Here is an 18,729-nt window from a genome sequence, read left to right as displayed (position 1 = left end):
CCACCTCTGGGGTGGAATGTGGCAGCTGATTAACAGCACACATTAACGTTGCCTAGCAGTTTTAGGACAAAAAGCAACGCATCTAGTTGCAACTGGGGGCGGAGTTGGATTTAGGGAGGGAGAATGTGACAACCTGAGTTGGAATTTGGCCAGGATACCAGGCATAACACCCTTACTCTAAGGGGGTATGTGCCATGGGAACATTAGGGCTCAATCCCCCCCCCCCGCGATGTCAATGGTAAAACTTCCATTGAATTCAGTGGGAGCAGGATCAGACTCCTGACGATTACAGGTGGTTTCACATCTTCTCCAAGAGAGGGCATCCTGAGCCATATTGACTCAGTGTTGATTTGGGCGTTACCTACCCTGGTAACTGATTGCCTAATAGCCCCCCGCTCCATGCATGTGACATGGCCAGTAACAGTCTCCTGGTGCTGGTGCAGTATGGCCCATGGAAGCTCACGAAAGCTTATGCTCTAATAAATTTGTTAGTCTCTAAGGTGCTACAAGTACTCCTTTTCTTTTTACCCTGGTTACCAGTGTTCCAGGCTCTCTGTATCCTATGCTCCCGGGTATTACAGCAAATCAGTATTCAGGCAGGACCTGACTGTGCTGTTCACAGCCCTCTGGCCTCTGCAGGGTCTCAGGGTAGGCCTGTACCTCAGGGGCTCAGTCTCCCCTTAAAGCTGCCCGGCGCACCCGGGGAACACACATCTCCCCTCTCAACAGCCGGCCGGCTCCATGGGCCGGTGCTGGGCTAGGGCTTCCTTTCTTCCTTGACCACTTGCAGGCGATCGGCAGCCCCAGGGGCTGCCCAGCTAAAAGCCAGAGTGGCGGCTGGGCCAGGCCAAAGCTTCCTACTCTGGCCGTGCTGCGGCGGGGCCCCTCTCCCCACAACCGGCGCAGGGTGGGAAGGAGATGTGAGATTCTCAGCGTACTTATCCCTGCCCCCCAGGGAGCCTGGCCCGAGGAAAAGCCTCTGCCATCTCCAGGGAGACCCTGAACAGAGGCGCAAGCCCTCGGCAACCAGCCATTCAGCAGCCCGAGGCCGGGAGTTTGGAACACAAAGAGTCTGGCTGAAACCCGGCAAGGCTGCCGCTCGCTCTGTCCTGGCCTCACCTCGCGGGGCCTTGTTTCCCGTCTCTTTCGGCGTCGGGGTGAGGTGAGGACGGCGTGTCAGAGGGGGCCACTGCCCAGGACACGACGTTTCTTGCTGGTGGCGTGAACTGAGCTGAAAACGCCGGGCGGGTGCCTCCTCTCCAGAAAGCGCCCGTGTCCCCTACGCGTGCCCAGCTCTGTGGGGGAGATGGGACAGCAGCAGTTTTCTGTCCGCCCGGCCATCCATCCTTCCCGTCTCTCACCCTCGTCCCTGCCTCAGTGCCCAGCCCCGGGTTGGGGAGCCATTGGGAGCTATTGGGGTCTCTCCTTTGCTGGCAGTGTCTGCGGGGCTTGGATGGTTGGATTGGCTGACTCCAAGTGGCTGTTGGGCTAGTGCTGGGCTCTTTCCCCTGAGGGAAGTGGAGGCAGCGGAAGGAATCAGCATTGATATGTGACCTTAGAAATCTCTCTGTTCAGGGAGCTGGTCATGGGGCTTGCTCACGGTCTGCGTTTCAGGCACGCCTGTAGTGATGGGCAGGCCCAGTCGTCCGACCTGTCTTCAGAGGCCCCCACTGCCCCCCATACAAAATGAGTTTGATGGTTCTCAGCCCAGTTCCCCTTCACTGATAGGATTGAGTGGGGCACGGAGACCGGTCTCCTCTCTCACCCCAGAGGTGGTGTCTCCCTTGGCGGGCTTGGAGAAGTATTGGCAGGGGAATCACATGGGCTGTTCTTTATAGAAAGGCAGGATTTCAGCCTCCATGTCTGTCCCCTGGCACATTTCACCAGCCCTGAATTCCCTTGGTGTGAAAGGAGGGTGCTCAGAGCACAAGCCAGGAAGGGATCCCGGGTATGTCTGATGTTTCTTTTTAAGCCAGGGTTCTGCTGGCTGGTATTAGACGTGGCTGTGAGGGGAGCTGATGGCTCCTGAGAGAGTGAGTCCCAAATGGAGCTGGGCAGGATTTTGTGATAGCGTGAAAGGCTCTATCAGAATGGGAGGCATTTTCCATTTCAGTTTGATTGCATGGGACGGCTGAATTTTGCAAAGAGCCCAGAGACATCTCTCAGGGGTGGGATTTTTTTGTGCTGCAAATGGGACCGTTTCCCCTCAGAGACATGGCTAATTTGGAGCAAAAACTCCTATGAGTCTTCAGAATCTAAAGCTTCTGAAATCCAGATTTCAGCCTGGCATAGATCAGCTTCCATCCACACGGAGTACGTGGGGGGGAGCCCAAAGTTTTACCAAGTTTGTGTTTATACTCCCCTTCTCCCTCCCCTCCAAACCCCACCAGTTTGTGCTGGGGGGGGGTGAGGGGCAAAATTTTGGAGCCTCCTAAAATATTCTAAGTGTGGGCTGGGATGAAATTGTGAATATTTTGCAATTGCCTGTTGTGGCAGTGGGAGCCCTTGACATAAGCCCCTCCTGTTATTGGGGAGGGAGCTCAGTACTGGACAAATTGATAATTCTGTTCTTTACTATAGTTTCAGCCAGACACTTTAGATGAGCACAATATGTTGGGGAAGAGACAACATAGCTTTTGTAAAGGGAAATCACGCCACACCAGTCTGTTAGAATTCTTTGAGGGGGCCACAAGGCATATGGACACACGTGATCCGGTGGATATGCTGTAAGTGGACTTTCACAAGGCCTTTGACAAGGTCCCTCACCAAAGTCTCTTAAGCAAAGTAGGTAGACCTGGCATAAGGGAGAAGTTTCTCTCCTGGATCAGCACCAGGCCGGATCAAGCCCATGATCAGAAATCAGCGGAGCCGAGAGCATGAGACCTCTTTCTGTCTCTGGGATCAGGCCTGTAGTTTGCTGCACTGATGTGCTTTAATCCTTCTCTGTGTCTCGCGTGTTGTTGCATAAGGTGCCTAGGGCAGGTTTGCAAAGCAGGTTGCCAGGGGAGGTCTCAGCCGTACTGGTTAGATCAGCGTGGGCAAACTTTTTGGCCCAAGGGCCACATCATGGTGGCAAAACGGTATGGAGGGCTTGGTAGGGAAGGCTGTTCCTCCGCATACAGTCTGGCTCCTGCCCCCTATCCGCCCCTCCCACTTCCCACCCCCTGACTGCCCCCCCTCAGAACTTCCGACCCATCCCACCCCCCCGCTCCTTGTCCCCGACCGCCCCCTCCCGGGACCCCACCCCCTATCCAACCCCCCTGCTTTTCTCTGCCCCGAACCCTATCCGCCCCGACAGGCCCCCCAGGACCCCCACTCCATCCAACCCCCCCCCCGCTTCTTGTCCCCTGACCGCCCCCTCCGGGACCCCCATCCCTAACTGCTCCCCCCGGACCCCACCCCCATCCAAGCCCCCTGCTCCCTGTCTCCTGACCGCCCCCCCCAAACCTCCGCCCCATCCAACCGCCCCCTGTCCCCTGACTGCCCCCTTGCAACCTCCTGCCCCTTATCCAATCCCCTCCAACAGTGGATCTGCTGTAGCGTGATGCCCTCACACTCAGGCCTCACCCTTTCAAGGGGACAGGAGGGCATTAGGGACACAGCGGGATGTTGTATCTGATGTGAAGTTTCACCCTGAGCAGATGAGTCCCTGGGTTGTGCCACAGCTGTGCAATGCAGCCTAAACACGTTAGCTTGTCTTAGAGGAAACTGCAGCGCTGGCTAGGGAGGAGTCTGTCTTTGCCCCGCTGCATGGGGCATTGCACGATGTACTGGAGCCATGGCACCCCTGCCCCTCCTGGCCATATTCTAAGGGCTTGTGGCACTGCAGATTTGCCCTAATTCTAGCCATCAGTGGCCTGTCACCAGGTTAGCTTTGCTGGTGCAAACCCTAGTGCATCATCATCATTTGCATTGGTGCTGTCTGTCCTGACTTCATGCAGGGCTAAGATGAACTGGTGCAAACCGTGGTTTTGCCTGACTACACCAAGGGGTTGCACAAGTGCAGCTACCCTGATGGCTGGGATCCCCAATGCAGACAAGGCCATTGCACACGGGGAGGTCCATAGGGATGGAGGGAGATTTTGCTTAGAGGAGAGGGGCCCTGTTACCATCTGTGTCGAGTAGCCCCAAGACTCCCTTTGTAGGGGACAGGTCCTGACACACCCTTTCTCCTGCGCATGTCCACAGCCTTCCCTGTAAGGCTCTGCAGGCTAATGCTTCCGCCTGGTGCCTAATTAAAGCAGAGGCCATGCAGTAAAAAACCTGACACAGCAATCAGCCCCACCATGCGGAAAGAGTCACTTTCTATTAATAATTGCAAAAGAGAAGAAGAATCACAAAGTTACACCCATGTTTCCCTTAACAAGCCCTGGGGGACTGTGGGCCGCCCAGGCAGAGATTAGGCAGGACATGGCCGCTTGGCTGCCTAACAGTTCTTGTGCGGTGGCAAAGATACCAGCCTCTCCCATCCTCGGCCTCGGTCAGAGCGACGGGGCAATTGGTGGAAAGCTGCCAGTTGGAGTCAGTAAGTGTTGCCACTTGAGGGCTTGTGGGATTTGTCGAGCGCTTGCGGTTGTGCAGCGTTACCATATGGATTCCATAAATTAAACCTTTCCAGGAAACGAATGGTAAATTTATACGTCTGCTCACATGTGTGGCTCATTGATTCTAAGAGCTTCCCAGCAAAATTCATGTTCCATTCATCTTACTTAGGCGCTCCCAGTTTTATAGGACTAAGCCGTCGAAAAATTGGATCAACATAAAATCCTTTCTGCACAGCAGCCCTGGCCTTAGTGATTGTAAATTGGAGTGGGGACCCCCTGCACCCACCCCGCCAGTCCCTACCTCAGGCCTGCCCGGCTCCATCAAAAGGCTTCTTCCCTGACCTAAAGCCTCCTGCTTTGACTACCTTTCCAGTCTGTCTGGACACAGCCCCTTTCTCTCTTGCCAAGTCCTGAAGCATACAGAGCCCAGCTGCATCCTCTCTGGAATCCCACAGCAGGAAGGGGCTGGTAACAATCAGGGCTGGGTGGGGCTTGGTTAGCTGCACATGTCGGGAAGGTCTGGGTTCAAGTCTCATGCAGGGATTTGCTACTTTGCTGGGGGATGTGCTGAGAGAGGCATAGTCCTCTCTCAGTACAGCAGGTCCCCAAGTCTGGGTGTGTGTTAGACTGTGCTGCCACATTTTGCCTGGCATGGCAGCTGCATGTGCTGTGACTGGTTGTGCACTTGTTGGGCAGGGCACATTACACCCGTTCTCTGCAGACCCGAGTGCAACCCGAAGTACTCTCTGATAGGTACGTCCACATGGCAGGGCCTCCTGGCCTGCTTAAGCAGACGCTAGTGGGGCTTATGCTAGCGTGTTAAAAATAGCAGTGTGGCTGTCATGGCACTGGCAGAGGCTCTGGCGCGCTCCGAGCATGGAGCCAGCCAAGGGATAGGATGAGCCTGAGCTCAGGTGGCTAGCCCAGCCTGCCTGTGCTGCAATGTCCACATGGCTCCATTCAGCACACTAGCAGGAGCCCCGCCAGCACAAGTCTGTTGTGTGAGCTGGGAGGCTCGCTGCCTGTGGTCTGTGTGACTTGGGTCTCTTGCTCTGCACACGACCCCGCCACTGGTTAAAATCAACTGAGGCAGATCTGCTAACCTGGAGCAAGGAGAAGGACATTTTTACTAGGGTGTGGGGGAGCATACCCTTCAGCTGGGGAATTTCTCTGTGGCTGGTCTGGCAGGGCCTGAGTTTGCTGGTCCAATGGCCCATGGTGCAAGCTGTCCTCTTTCCTCCAGCTTTAGTGGGGTGGCTGAATTCTGTGGGTGATTGGTGCAGTTGGCTGTGTTTGGTTGGACCGCATTTGTCAATATGTCACACCCTTCTCCATAAAGAAAAGGAGTACTTGTGGCACCTTAGAGACTAACAAATTTATTAGAGCATAAGCTTTCGTGAGCTACAGCTCACTTCATCGGATGCATTTGAAACCCTTCTCCATGAATCACACATACACAGTGGGTTCTGGGCCATGTTTACTGACTTCCTAGGGTAACACAGGCAGGACTGAGTTTATAAACTTAAACCGCTGTCTGGCTGATCATGGGATTCTTCTCTCAGCTGGTCTCCTCTGCCTTCCTCCTTTTTAATATGCTCAAGTTGAAGCTAATGAGACATGCCTAGTCTGTCTGTCAGGGAGAGTCCGTAGAATAGCTCTGTGCAGCTCCATAAAGCCTGTCACTTTGGAAAGTGCTGGGTTTGTTATATAGGTTTACAGGTATCCAGACATTTAGCAATGGGGGCTGTTATGTTAAATAAAATTAAAGTACTATTTTATTGCATTTCTGTCTCAAAGATGAAAAAATCCATTCCAGCACAAGTTTATGCAGTTATGGAGCTAGAATATGGATTGCTTTAGTTACTGCCACTTATTAAAGATACAAAGAACTGAGGACAGTACAGCTATTTTCTCAGATGTGCATTAAACAAGAGGATGACAGATGCAGCAAATTAGGGCACACGACAAAGCTGAGACAGTAGAGATTATGAGTTATCGTAGGTGTTAGAGAAGGGGAAGTGGTACTGCAAAATGGAACACAAACAGAAATGTTTTCATTCAAATACTAAAATAAAGAAGCAGTGGATAGATTTGTAAGGCTGCTGATAGGTCCCAGAGCTTCCAGGGGGATGACGGACAACAGCGTGGAGCTGGAGCATGAGAAAAGAAAGTTGCAAAGGTCTAGAAACGGGGCTGGATCCTCAGCTGAAAGAGCACCCGTGTGTTCTGTGCTGCTTCACACCAGCCATGGATCTGTCTCAAGAAAATGAAACGGAAAATGGAATAAGTTATGAACAGACAGTGAAAGTGACTCAGAGCAGACCAAAGTAGTTTCCTTCTTCACACCCTCTGAAGTGCAAAATGTAAACCAACAGCAGCAGCAGTCTAAAGTAAATTAGAGTTTTGAAGGCCATTCACTCTCAGTAATCAGTTTCAGAGGCAACTTGATCACAGTCTAGACATACCTATGAAGGGAGAAGAAGTTTGTTACTAGAGGGCTCTTTAACTTGGCAGACAAAGGTATAACGCGATCCAGTGGCTGGAAGATGAAGTCAGCCAAGTTCAAACTGGAAATAAGACCTACATTTTTAAGGGAATAGATAATTGACCATTGAATCAGATTGCCAAGCGGTGTGATGGTGTCTACATCACGTGGAGTTTTAAATTGAGATTGGGGGCCTGCTCCTTCACTGGTGTAAAGGGGAAGAGACCCAGTGAGGTCAATGAGGCTACACTGATTTACACCAGCTGAGGATCTGGCCCTGGACATCTTAATTAGTCAGTCTCTAAGGTGCCACAAGTACTCCTTTTCTTTCTAAAAAAGATGCTCTCGGCTGAGCGTAGGATACTGGGCCTGATGCAGAAATCGCCGGGTAAGAATATCTGGCCTAGGTGGTCAGATTAGATAATCGTAACAATCCCTTCTAGCCTCAAAAATCCTCTTTAGATCTAGGACGCTTACCCTCCCTGTGTCCCTGTAGCAGGAGCCTCGTGTACTGTGACCACATTGTCACAGCAGAGGGGAGGGAAGTTGTATACCGGCCCATTGAGTAATCAGCAGCAGAATAATCAGCCCGCAGCCACTGGCAGGGAGAAGGATGTTGCTTTGATTCCTGCCCTCCCTCCCCCACCTCCCCAAAGCCTTTCTTGTCTGGTCCTGACTGGAAGCGCTTGGACTGCTCACTCAGATCCAGCTGTAGCCCCCATGAGACATGGAGCTGGCTGGCTGGTGAGCAGCAGACAGCTCCCCTACCCAGCCACGTGCAATCTGCCTGAAAGAAAACAAAAGCATCTTGTGTATCTCCACCCGGAGGCCCTCCAGCACTAGCAGGACACATTCTGGCAGAAGGACCCTGCTTTCTCCAGGCTGGTAGCGAACATGAGGGCTTGGGAGGGGAACCGGGAGGTCTGCTGCCTAGTGCTGAAGCTGATGCTGGCTGTCAGTTATTGAATATCCATGCAGGGATAGGTTCTGAGTCCCTGTTCTTCTGCTTTTGTTCCAGGCATTGTCCTCTTCTCTGGAGACACCTGCTGTGAAGCCTTCCACCAGCGAGCCCAGACAGCGACTGGCGGGCTCTGGGGAGAGCCCAGGTGCAAGGAACGGAGGTGCACAGGAGATTGGCTCTGACCGCGGCCAGCTGAGTGTGGATGTGGAGGGCGCAGACCTGGGAGCTACAAGTAGGTGCTAGATTTGCTGTCTGGGCATGGGGGGAACCTGCAGTAGCAGAGGTTGGAGCTCTGGGGCGTGACCCCAAGGACCCATCGTCTCCATGTTGCTCTGACTGTGTGCAGCAATGTTGCTTGCGAGACTTGGGCCGGCCAATCCCCTAGTGGGCCACAGCGTATCCACTAGGCACAGCTGGGCCCTGGTGCTTTACTCAGAGAAGGTGATAGTTGGGGTGTCCCAGGAAGTGACAGCGGCGCGTTGGACCAAGGCAGCTCAGGACCAGCCTCCTCACTCTGGCTCGGCTCCTCTTGAGAAAGAGGCAGCTTTCCCCCAAGATCTTGGGACTCAATCCTGCTGTTCTTGCATGGGCAGAACTCCCATCGACTCTGTTGGAAACTTTGCCTGTGTGAGGACTGTGGGACTGGGTCCTCATGGCTTGTGTGCTGGGCGGCAATCTATGCACTTGGCGGCCAGGATTTCCGCCCTGTCCCCAGTGCAGCTGCTTTGTGGGCAGTCTTCTCCAGTGCTGGTGCCTTGCCCTCCTGGGTAAGCCCCAGGCAGCTGCAGTCTGAGAGCCAGGATGCAGGGGGGAGTGTGTGCGGGGCGGGGGGCAGTTGGAAATGTGGATGTCCTGTCATTAGCCAATAGAGCATTGTCTGGCCAAGGGGCAGCCCTGGGTATGCGTCGTAGCTTGTTGGATGCTCTGGGTCGAAGGCCTGCTGAGCAGACTTCCTGCTGGCCTTTTTGTGTCTATGGACTGGGTCTGAGGGCCAAGAGAGAGGACAGAGTGTAGGTGAAACTCATTGCTAGGGACAGGAGATAGTGCCCCGGGTCTGGTGCCAGGGTGTGGGGCAAGGGTGACCTGGTGGCAGAGGACTCTCTACCAAACCCTCACTCTCGCGCTCTTGTGCCTCCCCCGGGCCTGCGTGGATGTGCTGTCTCCTTGGTCCATTTAATCTGCCAAGACGGCCAACCAGGGCTGGAGAAGGGCGGCAGGTTTGTGATGTGGACACAAGCCCACTGGGAGTCAGAGTGAAAGCCACCAACTCCCTGTGTGTAGGCCACCCGGCGGCTGTGCCCAGGGATGAAGTGACCTGTGGCTGGATCCCCAGGGTGACCTGGATGTGAAAGACACTTTCTCCTGTGAATGTAGTTTTTCTCCTGTGGCCAGTCCCCTGAGGCCAGGCCCTGCCGCCCCAGTGGTACACTGGGCACCAAGGACACCTGCAGGGCAATGCCAGCTGTGCCTGCGATCCGGGACGGCACGGGGCTGAGGCTGGGCTGGGCTCCATCTCGTGGGAGTTCAGAGCCTTGTCAGGCAGGAGCAGCAGCATTCCTTGGAGAGGTGTCACACACCCTCCCATGCTGGGCTTGTTTGTTAGCAGCCTTCCCGGTGGCTGTGGAAGACTCCTGGCGCTCTGGCTGCTTTGATGTGGAGACTGCCGCCCACTCCAGCTCTTGGCAGAGGGGAACAGGAGAGCGAGGCACTGTCATGCGGAGGAACTGCAGGTGCACCAGGCAGGGAGTGAAGGGAGCCCTGCGTGGGCCTGTTTCCATGCCAATGCCTGTAACTGCCTGGGTGGGGGGAGCTCCTCTCTGCTTGGAGGGTGGTCAAGCTGAGGGGCTGGCAGATCTGGGTGCTGTTCTTGGCTCTTCCACTGACCGGCCAAGCAGCCTTGGGCAAGTCCCTGGCTTTTCCCAGGCCTGGCCGTGCAAGGGTACCGTGAGATCCTCAGCGGAAGGGGCTGTAGGCAAGGCACAGGGTCTCATTACTGGGCCAGAGCTCCTTGGACCGCGCCATCTGAATCAGGCCCATGGGACTCAGCCCAGTATTCTGTATGACTGCAGCTGGTGATATGACTCGGGGCTGACTAGGCATGGCTTGGATAATCCCAGCTGGCTTGGATGGTCCCAGACCCTCCCCCCCCCGAGTCTTCACCCCATCTCGAATCGAGTCTAGACAGCATCGTCCATTGAGGGTGCCACTGCCACTACTCACACTCGTTCTGGCTGGAAGCAGAACCACTGAATTACCCCGGGGAAAGCTTATCTGCCCCGATTCCTAGCCCACCTCCACAGGCCCTGCCCAAGGGAGCTGCATTATCCTTTCACTCCCAGCTAGTGCGAGTGCTGCAGGGCTCTCACTACCCCTCCTGGAGCTCCCCAGCGCTTCCTCAGAAATCGCTCCGGGCTGGGGATCCACGGGGCCCTCACCATTTGCAAGCTGTTCCCAGCCAAGCGAGATGGGAGCTGTGGCCTGGAAAATCCAGCCCAGCTTTTATTGCCTTGCCATCGGCTGCCGGGCAAAGGTGACATTGATTAATGGCTCATTAGACGCCTGCCACATTTCATCTGCAGCCCGTCCCAGGGTGCTCACATTCCCACTCCAGATCCTGGTGCATGGGGATCTCCTGCCCCTTCCCCACACCACCGATGAGTGGAGAGGGGCACTTGCGCTGCAGGATGAAGGAAGAGGGAGAGCCATAAAGCCTCTGCCCACAAGTTTGTGCTATCTGATGGCAGTGACGTGGTCACTGAGCAACCTGGCTTTGAATCTGTGACCTCCGGGGAAAGGCTTCTTATCCGCCACCCCCAGAGTCCTGTCCATGAGACACCTCGATGTCGCAGGCCATTTTGCAGATACCCTCTTTGGCGCTGCGTACGTCTGTGTGCGCATGCGCTACCTCTTGCCTGTATTGCTTCCCTGTTTGGCACTCTGATTCGCATGGGCTCTGTGTCTGCGGCCTCCCGGGCAGCAGTCCTAGCTGGAGCAGCCTAGCTGTGAGGATGATTTAGCCTTGGCAACTAGAGGTGCCGCGATTGATCATCATGCCGAGGGCACAGAGCGTATCGAGCCTCCCTGTGGTGCCAGCGGGCTCCACTGGAGACGGGGCTAGCACAGAGTGGGGAGGGCTTTAATGTTAGGGTGTGCCCCCCAGGGTTCACTCTGAAGGCAGGTGGGGGCAACTAGCGAGGCCCTGTGTGCTATGAGAGACTTGCCATGGTAGGAGAAGGAGCTGCTGGATGGCTGCAAATGTGCTAGCTGCTTCCAAGAAGAGCCACAGCCCAGGGGAATCCACCTCTGAGCTGCTGAATGGCAGAGATGCTCCTTCTCCTTGCCACAAAGGGTGTACCGCCAGGAAGACAGAGCTGAACCTGCGACCACCCACTCTGTTAATATGGCGAGGCACTTTGCAGTGGGAACAGTGGCCCGGTACACACCTGCCGAGTCCAGGCCAGGACGCAGGGAGGGCCCTGCGTGGTTTCTCTAGCTGGGCTAATCAGTCTGGGTGCCAGAGAGAAACATGGGATCTGCCAGCATCCAGCAGCCTCAGCGAGAATCCCTATTTGCATTTCGTACAGCAGAGGCCTGTCTCTCTAGCATGCCATGGGTACGTGAACCGGGGGCATTCAGAATTCTGGGGCTTAGAGTGCCTAGAGGTGCTACCCACCCAAAGGCCCAGGGGCCTCACCTCCCTGCAAGCTGGCTGGCTTTGCAAAGACATGGAGACACATGCTGCACTAGCCCCCAGGGCCTGCTGTCACTAGTCTCTGCAGCTGGTTCACTGCAGTTTCGTGCCCCACCCTGATGCGTGTCAGGCTGGTAACACCCCAGAGTAACTCATGCTGGGTATATAGTAGGGAGTGTGCTTTATGCCAGTCTTTAATTACATGATTGCACAGGACTACTGCCTCATACAGTACACAGGATGAACTGGGCAGCTATTCATTATTTCTTTTCATCTTCCTCATTCAGCATGTGGTCCCAGGCCTTATTTCCCACCCACCATCCGAACCCCGCATTAAATGAAATACAGGAGTATTAATTTCTTCATAGACTTTTCTGTGGTGCATATTGCCATAGTGACTTGCCCAGCGTCACATGGGAACTCTGTAGCAGTGGTAAGGATAAAATCCAGTTCTCCAGGGCCACATTCAGCTGGCTCCACTACAAGTATATCCTTTCTCTTCCTGCATTTCCCTGTCTCATTCATTCCACAACCCTGATTCCTCACCAGAGCAGGTCCAGCCGGTGCACTGAAAGAAGCAGGGATCCTGTGGAAACAAATATGTGATCATGGAATTGGAGTCTGTAATCATAATGTGTATAGAACAAGGGGGCTGAATTATGGTTGCACAGGCACCCTTGATTCTGGCATTTTCCAACTTTTGAGTGCCTGACTTTGCAACAGTAACGTTCTTTGAATGTAGTTTTTAGTTGTGATTTCCTATGTTTTAAAAAAAACCCTGAAAAATCAGGAGTACTTTCGTGTGGAACCACGCTGACCCCAAACTTGGGTCATCATCAGGGTTGGGATCTTTAGAACTACAGCATAGACCTCTATACCACTTGGGCTAATTGAGTAACTGGTAGTGGAAGTAGGCTGTTACCCTCTAGGTCAGTCAGTCACTAGACTGGAAGAGAGACGCATTTTGCCAGCGGGACTCTCAGTTGTTTCTTGACAGCAGAAGAATTTTGGGATTGAGGAATCCTGGATTCTATTCTAGGTTCTGGAGGGGAGTGTGTTCTCGTGGTTACAGACCTTTCTGATCCTGTCCCCTCTGTGTTTCTTGCCCCCTCCCCCCCAAGCTTGTCCCTGTCCTACTTTGCTCCTGTCTTCATCCATCTGCATTTGAGTCAAGCTGCTCCCTCCTTTTTCCTCCGGACTGCCAGCAGAAGGTGCATTCAGAGCACCATAAAGTTTCCCTCTCTCAGTTCTGGTGTCTGGCTCCACCTTGGCCCCAGCTGTGCGTGGAATCAATTGCAGGAAAAGGGCTGCCCAGCTTCTGCAGCGCTAGGATGGAGCAGGTTTAGTGCAGGCCACGGCTTCGGAGAATTTAGCTGCCAGACTCTAACAGAGCACGTGCAAAGGAAATTTTCAGTGGGTCATAATTCAGCCGGATGTTGGTGGATTTTCCTAGGTAGAGTAAAGGACAAATATCAAGTCCCTGCTTCTAAACACTGGGGTGCTAGCGCTTCTCCATGAAACTGCTGTGAAGATTTTTCTAAGTATTTTTCCCTCATCTCATTCGTGGAAACGGCTGGACTCTTTTAGCGGAAACATTTTTGTTTTTTAAATTGTCCACGGCAGCCAACCTGCATTGAAAATGTCACCCGAATGATTACAGTCTGATAAAGTTCTAAGCAACTGGAAACAGGGTCTTATAAGGGGAAAGGTTGAGCAACCTTAACTGTGGGTGTCACTGGCAGATCTGCCTCTCCTGGGGGTGTATACATACTCTGTGACTCCCTGGGAGTGTGCACGTATAATATATGCTGACGAAGCCACACATGCATTCACTAGGAAAATTAAAAAATTAACAGGCATTGGCTCGCACTAGCTGAGTAAAGGCAGTGAGATAAAAGCATCTCTTTATACCTTGTGAGAATTGCTGATAAGGGCATTTGTTCCTCTGTATTCTTAAAAAAAAATGGCAATAAAAATTTAAAATAGAAAAGAAAGAGAGAGTTGGGGGAAGGAGAGTGCTGGCGCAACCAGCGCTAAAGAGTGTGGAGGACGCCTGGGGTGGCAGGCTCGATGCAGCTGAAGGGCCTTTGGAGAAAGAGGAACTGGGGAAGGGTGGGGAAGAAAAGTCAGTGGAAGCAAAGGGGGAGAAGGGGTTTGAAGTGAGAGTGCTGATGGGGAAAAGAGGCTCCTGTGGGGTTTAGGAAGGGGTGCGGGGTTTGAAGGAGACTATCTAGCATAGCTCATTTCTAATGCACCTATTGCTGGGATAGTGGAATATCTATCTGGGCACTGTCGTTTTTGCAGCCAGTGTCTTGGCAAGCGTACAATATCCCCCTCTCCCCTACTGTCCTGTGGCATCCCTGTTACCTGAGATACAGCTGTTGGATAGAATGGTGCAGTGGTTTGCCTATGCTGAACAAATCTTCCCTTGGGCCTGGGCTGAGAACCCACCAGATTCGTCTCCCTTATGATGTGAGGCAGACTGGTGGCCGTCCAGACCAAGGCAGGTGAAGTAAGTGGAGCTCAGACCTGGTGGTGTGCCAGATTTCTGAACACTGCTGAGCTTTGGCCAGAGGGTTCATGCATTTGCTCTTCCAATAGATGTCCATTTCTCTGGAATCACTGGGGACGGATCAGTAGAACACGGTGTCTGAGTCCTTTGCCATAATTCCACTGACAGGGCTTTGAGAGCTATTAATGGGGATGGAGGCTCCAGGAGAGGGGCCCCCTTGGGGCTAGTCAAAGAAGAGCGGCTGCCTCCTGGTCCCTTGATCCCAAGCTGAGCTGCATCGTTATCCTTGCCTCTGGCCATTAGCAGACAGCTGCCTCTGATGAAGGATCACGCTGGGCTGATGCTGAGTGGCAGCTCATTTCCAGCGTCAGGAGGGGGAAAGGACCTAGTTGGCAGAGTGACAGGAGTAAGGGGGACCCCAACATTGGGGGTGGGGTGTCAGGCAGTTGAATGGCAAAAATCCCGCCCCCTGAGATTCTCCAGCCCTCTTTGGATATGTTCTGTGTGGCATTCAATTCACTCTGTTGCCACCTGTGCCAGACCTGTCCAGGAGAGGGGCTTGTCCAAGCCTGTCAGTCAGTCACTCATCCCCAGCACAGTGGAAGCCACTGGATTGATAAGGCAGGATCCCAGCAGTACAGGGTGCCTTGGGCTGCCCTCATTTCACCATGCCTGGGGCAGCCCAACCTGCTGCAAGCTCAGTCCATGGGGCATGTCCTCGCACTTCTTCCCAGTCCCTCTTGTGACTTTGCAGGGGGCAGCCTTGAGACTGGAGTTGGCAGAGGGGCCAGACCAGTGCTGTTTGTGGTGGTTGGGTTAGTGATTGGAACCCAGGTCTAGCGAGAGAAATCTGGGGCCCTGGTACATCATCTTCAAGGGGTCACACTCCCTCCCATTTAACTTTATTTACACAGCCATTATAGATGTTTTGGGGTCACTCCCCTGACCTCCCATTGTCCCCCTTTTTCCCTTCTCATCAGCCCTGGCAGCACCCTTGTCATTTTAAGGACCAGGTTGCGACCTACCAGGGTCCCCAAACTGGTTGGTTATTTTGCTCAGTGGATGTTTAGGAGGCGCCTGGCAGGTGTACATGCGCAGAAGCTGCTACTCTGAAACATGCTAAGTATTAGTGACTTTTAGTTACTGCTGGGTTCAGAGCAATACCCCAGAGAGCAGTGGCTGCAGACCCCTGGGATTCTCCAGCCTCCTTTGGATATGTTCCATGCGGCATTCATCAGCTGTTCCCGCTCATTCCTGAGCTCGGGGGACCCCTGGCACCCCAGCTGCCTTGCAGTGTTGGGAACGTGCTCAGGGCCCATGCTGTCATCTTCCATTTGTCCAGGAGGTGGCGTGAGAAATCATCCCACACAGCCGCCCACCTTCGCTCCCTGTGGGCAGCAAACAAACCCCCACATGCTCTTATCTCTGCAGGGTGCAGGCTCATGGCAACTCAGGCAGTGCAGCACAGCTCCTGGAGGCGCCAGGCCCTCAGCCTGCAACAGGATGCGCTGGTACTTCTGAGTGCCCCCCTCTCTGGGTGCCCACCAGGCCTCCTAGGGAGATGGCTCGTCAGCAGCCCTGCTCTGGGCTCGGGGAAGCAGCAGGAGGTTCCTCCCACCCTCATGCCGAAAGGCCCAGCCTGGTGTCTCCCAGGGCATGGCCCAGTAGCGGGGTGGGGTGAGGGGTGTCTGGCAGGGATCTTTGGAGGCAGTTTGGGTCTGAGAGCTGGCTGCGAAGTGTCAGGGATCTCTGAGGATGTGAGGGGTTTACGGGAGTTTGGCTGCTGGGTTTGGGGGCTCTCTAGTGAGGCTAGAAGAAAAGGAGGACTTGTGGCACCTTACAGACTAACAAATTTATTTGAGCATAAACTTTCGTGAGCTACAGCTCACTTCATCGAATGCATCCGATGAAGTGAGCTGTAGCTCACGAAAGCTTATGCTCAAATAAATTTGTTAAGTTTCTAAGGTGCCACAAGTCCTCCTTTTCTTTTTGCGAATACAGACTAACCCGGCTGCTACTCTGAAACCTGTCATTAGTGAGGCTAGGGGTTCTCTGGGGGAGTTTGAGGGGTCTCTGTGGCAGGTCATTGGGGTATCTCTGAGTGTTGGGGGTATCTGGCAGGTCACCTGGGGATTTGGCTGTTTGGGGAGGTCTCTGAGATGGGGGATGACTAATGGCAGGAATTCTTCTAAGTGAGCTAAATGGACTTTTGGAGCAGCTCTGACCCTCTTCAACAGCCAGCCCACCCCCGCTCTGTCAAGGACCAGCCAGCTCCTCCCCCTGAACCTCCCTCCCAGAATGACTGCCCCCACACTCCAAAATCCTGACCCACTTCTGCAGTGCAGCTTCTGCTGCAATTGCGCCCCACACCCCGGCTGGGTGGCTGCTGACACCCCGGGGATCTTCCCTGCCAAGCACATGACCTCTTTCGCTGGCTGCTGCTCCCCATGAGCATTTGATTCCCCCTCCCTGCTTCCGGGTGTGCACCCTCCACCTCCGCCCCCATCCCCCCACTGCTCTGTGAGGTGCCTGCCCCCACCTCCATGGGGGGTGCGCCCCCATCCCCCCATTGTGGGGTGTGTGCTCCCCTCCACCCACTGCTCCAGGGTGCGTGTGCCCCATCCACCCACTGCTCTGCGGGGGGTGCACCCCCATTTCTGCTCCCCCCAAGAAATGTGACCCCCACTACTCCCCTGGGTCATGGGCACCCCCCGCCCAGTTGTGTGACAACACCAAGTGTTTCTCTTTTAAGCATGACCCCCCTCCCTGCTGCTCCCCCCGCCAGTGCTACCCTCCCCCTCCCATGGCATTACCTGACCTCCCCCCTGACAGTGCGCCCCCTCCCCCCCACTGCTCCCCTGGGTGTGCGACCTCCCCTCCCCCCACAGAGTATCCGACTGCTCCCCCCGGGTGTGCCCCCTCTCCCCACTGCTCCCCCCGGGTGTGCGCTCCCTCCCCCCATTGCTCCCCCCGGGTGTGCGACCTCCCCCCACCGTTGCTCCCCCCCGGGTGTACGACCTCCCCCGGGTATCCGACCCCTCCCCCCATTGCTCCCCCTTGGTGTGCGACCTCCCCCCACGGCAGCGCGCCCCCCCCGCCGTTGCTCCCCCCCGGCAGCGCGCCACCTCCCCCCATTGCTCCCCCCGGGTGTGCGACCTCCCCCCCGGCAGCGCGCCCCCCCTTCGTTGCTCCCCCCCGGCAGCGCGCCCCCCCCTTCGTTGCTCCCCCCGGGTGTGCGACCTCCCCCCCGGCAGCGCGCCCCCCCCACCGTTGCTCCCCCCCGGGTGTACGACCTCCCCCGGGTATCCGACCCCTCCCCCCATTGCTCCCCCCGGGTGTGCGACCTCCCCCGGGTATCCGACCCCTCCCCCCATTGCTCCCCCCTGGTGTGCGACCTCCCCCCTCGGCAGCGCGCCCCCTCCCCCACGGGTTATCCGACCCCTCCCCCCATTGCTCCCCCCGGGTGTGCGACCTCCCCCCCGGCAGCGCGCCCCCCCCCGCCGTTGCTCCCCCCCATTGCTCCCCCCCGGCAGCGCGCCCCCCCCCGCCGTTGCTCCCCCCCATTGCTCCCCCCCGGCAGCGCGCCCCCCCCAGCGTTGCTCCCCCCGGCAGCGCGCCCCCTCCCCAGCCCCGGGGGCCGGTGAGTCACGCCGAGCCGGGGCAGGCGCTGAGCGAAGCAGGAAGTGGCGGGGAAGCCGCCCGCGCGTTGCTCCTGCTGCTCCGGGAGCGCCGGGCAGGGCCCCCGGCCGCCTGGGACCCCCGCGCCCGCCGGGACGCGCCGAGCCCGCCCGGAGGCGGCGGGGGAAAGTTTCCCTCCGGTCCCCGCCGGCAGCCGCCGCCGGCTCGGAGCCCTCCCCATGGACGAGAAAAGCCGCCGCTGGAAGGTGCGCCCGCTCGGTGAGTGCTGCGCGGGGCGGGGGCGGGGGGAGACTCCTGCCTGCGGCCCCCAGCCCCGTGGCGTCGGGCCCGGGCGGGGGCAGCGCTGGGTGGTGGCTGCAGGGCAACTGGGGGGTTTCCTAAAGGACTCTCGGGGGCGGCGTAGGGACTTGGCCAGGCGCTCTGGGTTACTGTGTGGGGCGCCTGGGAAGGGATGGGGGCACACTGATAAGGCAGCCTGACCCCCTCTGCCTTGCCTTGTCCCCCTCAACACCCTCTCTGCGCTTCCTCCACCCATCCGGGGTCCCTACGCTTCCCCCCCAACCCTGCTGCACAGCTTCCTCCTACCCCTGCATACTTAGTACGCTGGTTAACCTGTGGAACTCCCTGCCACAAGGTGTCGCTGAAGACAAGAACTTAGCAGGACTGGACATTTGTTGGGGGTAATGAGAACATCCGTAGGTACTTTAAACAGGAGAAGGGGTATAAGCCCTATGAGATTTCCAGCTTCAGGGCATAAGTCAGCCATTAACTTCCCCTGGGGGCAGGCTGCCCCATAACCCCATCCACTGCAGGATTACTTGCACCTTCTTCTGAAGCAGCTGATGCTGCCTAGTGTCAGAGAGGGACCACTGGACTGATATGGTCTGTAATGCCTGG

At 55.8% G+C, this 18,729-nt stretch overlaps 1 protein-coding gene across 7 annotated transcripts in view; it reads left to right on the top strand.

The window, feature by feature from the left end:
- The window catches only part of GSE1 (Gse1 coiled-coil protein), a 359,568-nt gene that overhangs the window by 115,540 nt on the left and 225,299 nt on the right, over positions 1-18,729 (top strand). For 5 of the 7 annotated variants that reach the window (XM_038368956.2, XM_038368953.2, XM_038368955.2 and 2 more), the window contains exon 2: positions 8,048-8,222. In XM_038368956.2, the coding sequence (XP_038224884.1) occupies positions 8,048-8,222 (175 nt within the window). Of the gene's footprint in view, positions 1-8,047; positions 8,223-17,896; positions 18,091-18,729 lie in introns of those variants that run through there. The other 2 variants (XM_043495423.1, XM_043495422.1) reach the window with 1 other exon arrangement.

This window comes from Dermochelys coriacea, chromosome 12 (assembly GCF_009764565.3).
Source record: "Dermochelys coriacea isolate rDerCor1 chromosome 12, rDerCor1.pri.v4, whole genome shotgun sequence".
Classification (NCBI taxonomy): domain Eukaryota; kingdom Metazoa; phylum Chordata; order Testudines; family Dermochelyidae; genus Dermochelys; species Dermochelys coriacea.
Note: the sequence above shows the minus strand (reverse complement) of the source record. Positions and strands in the feature narration are given on the sequence as shown.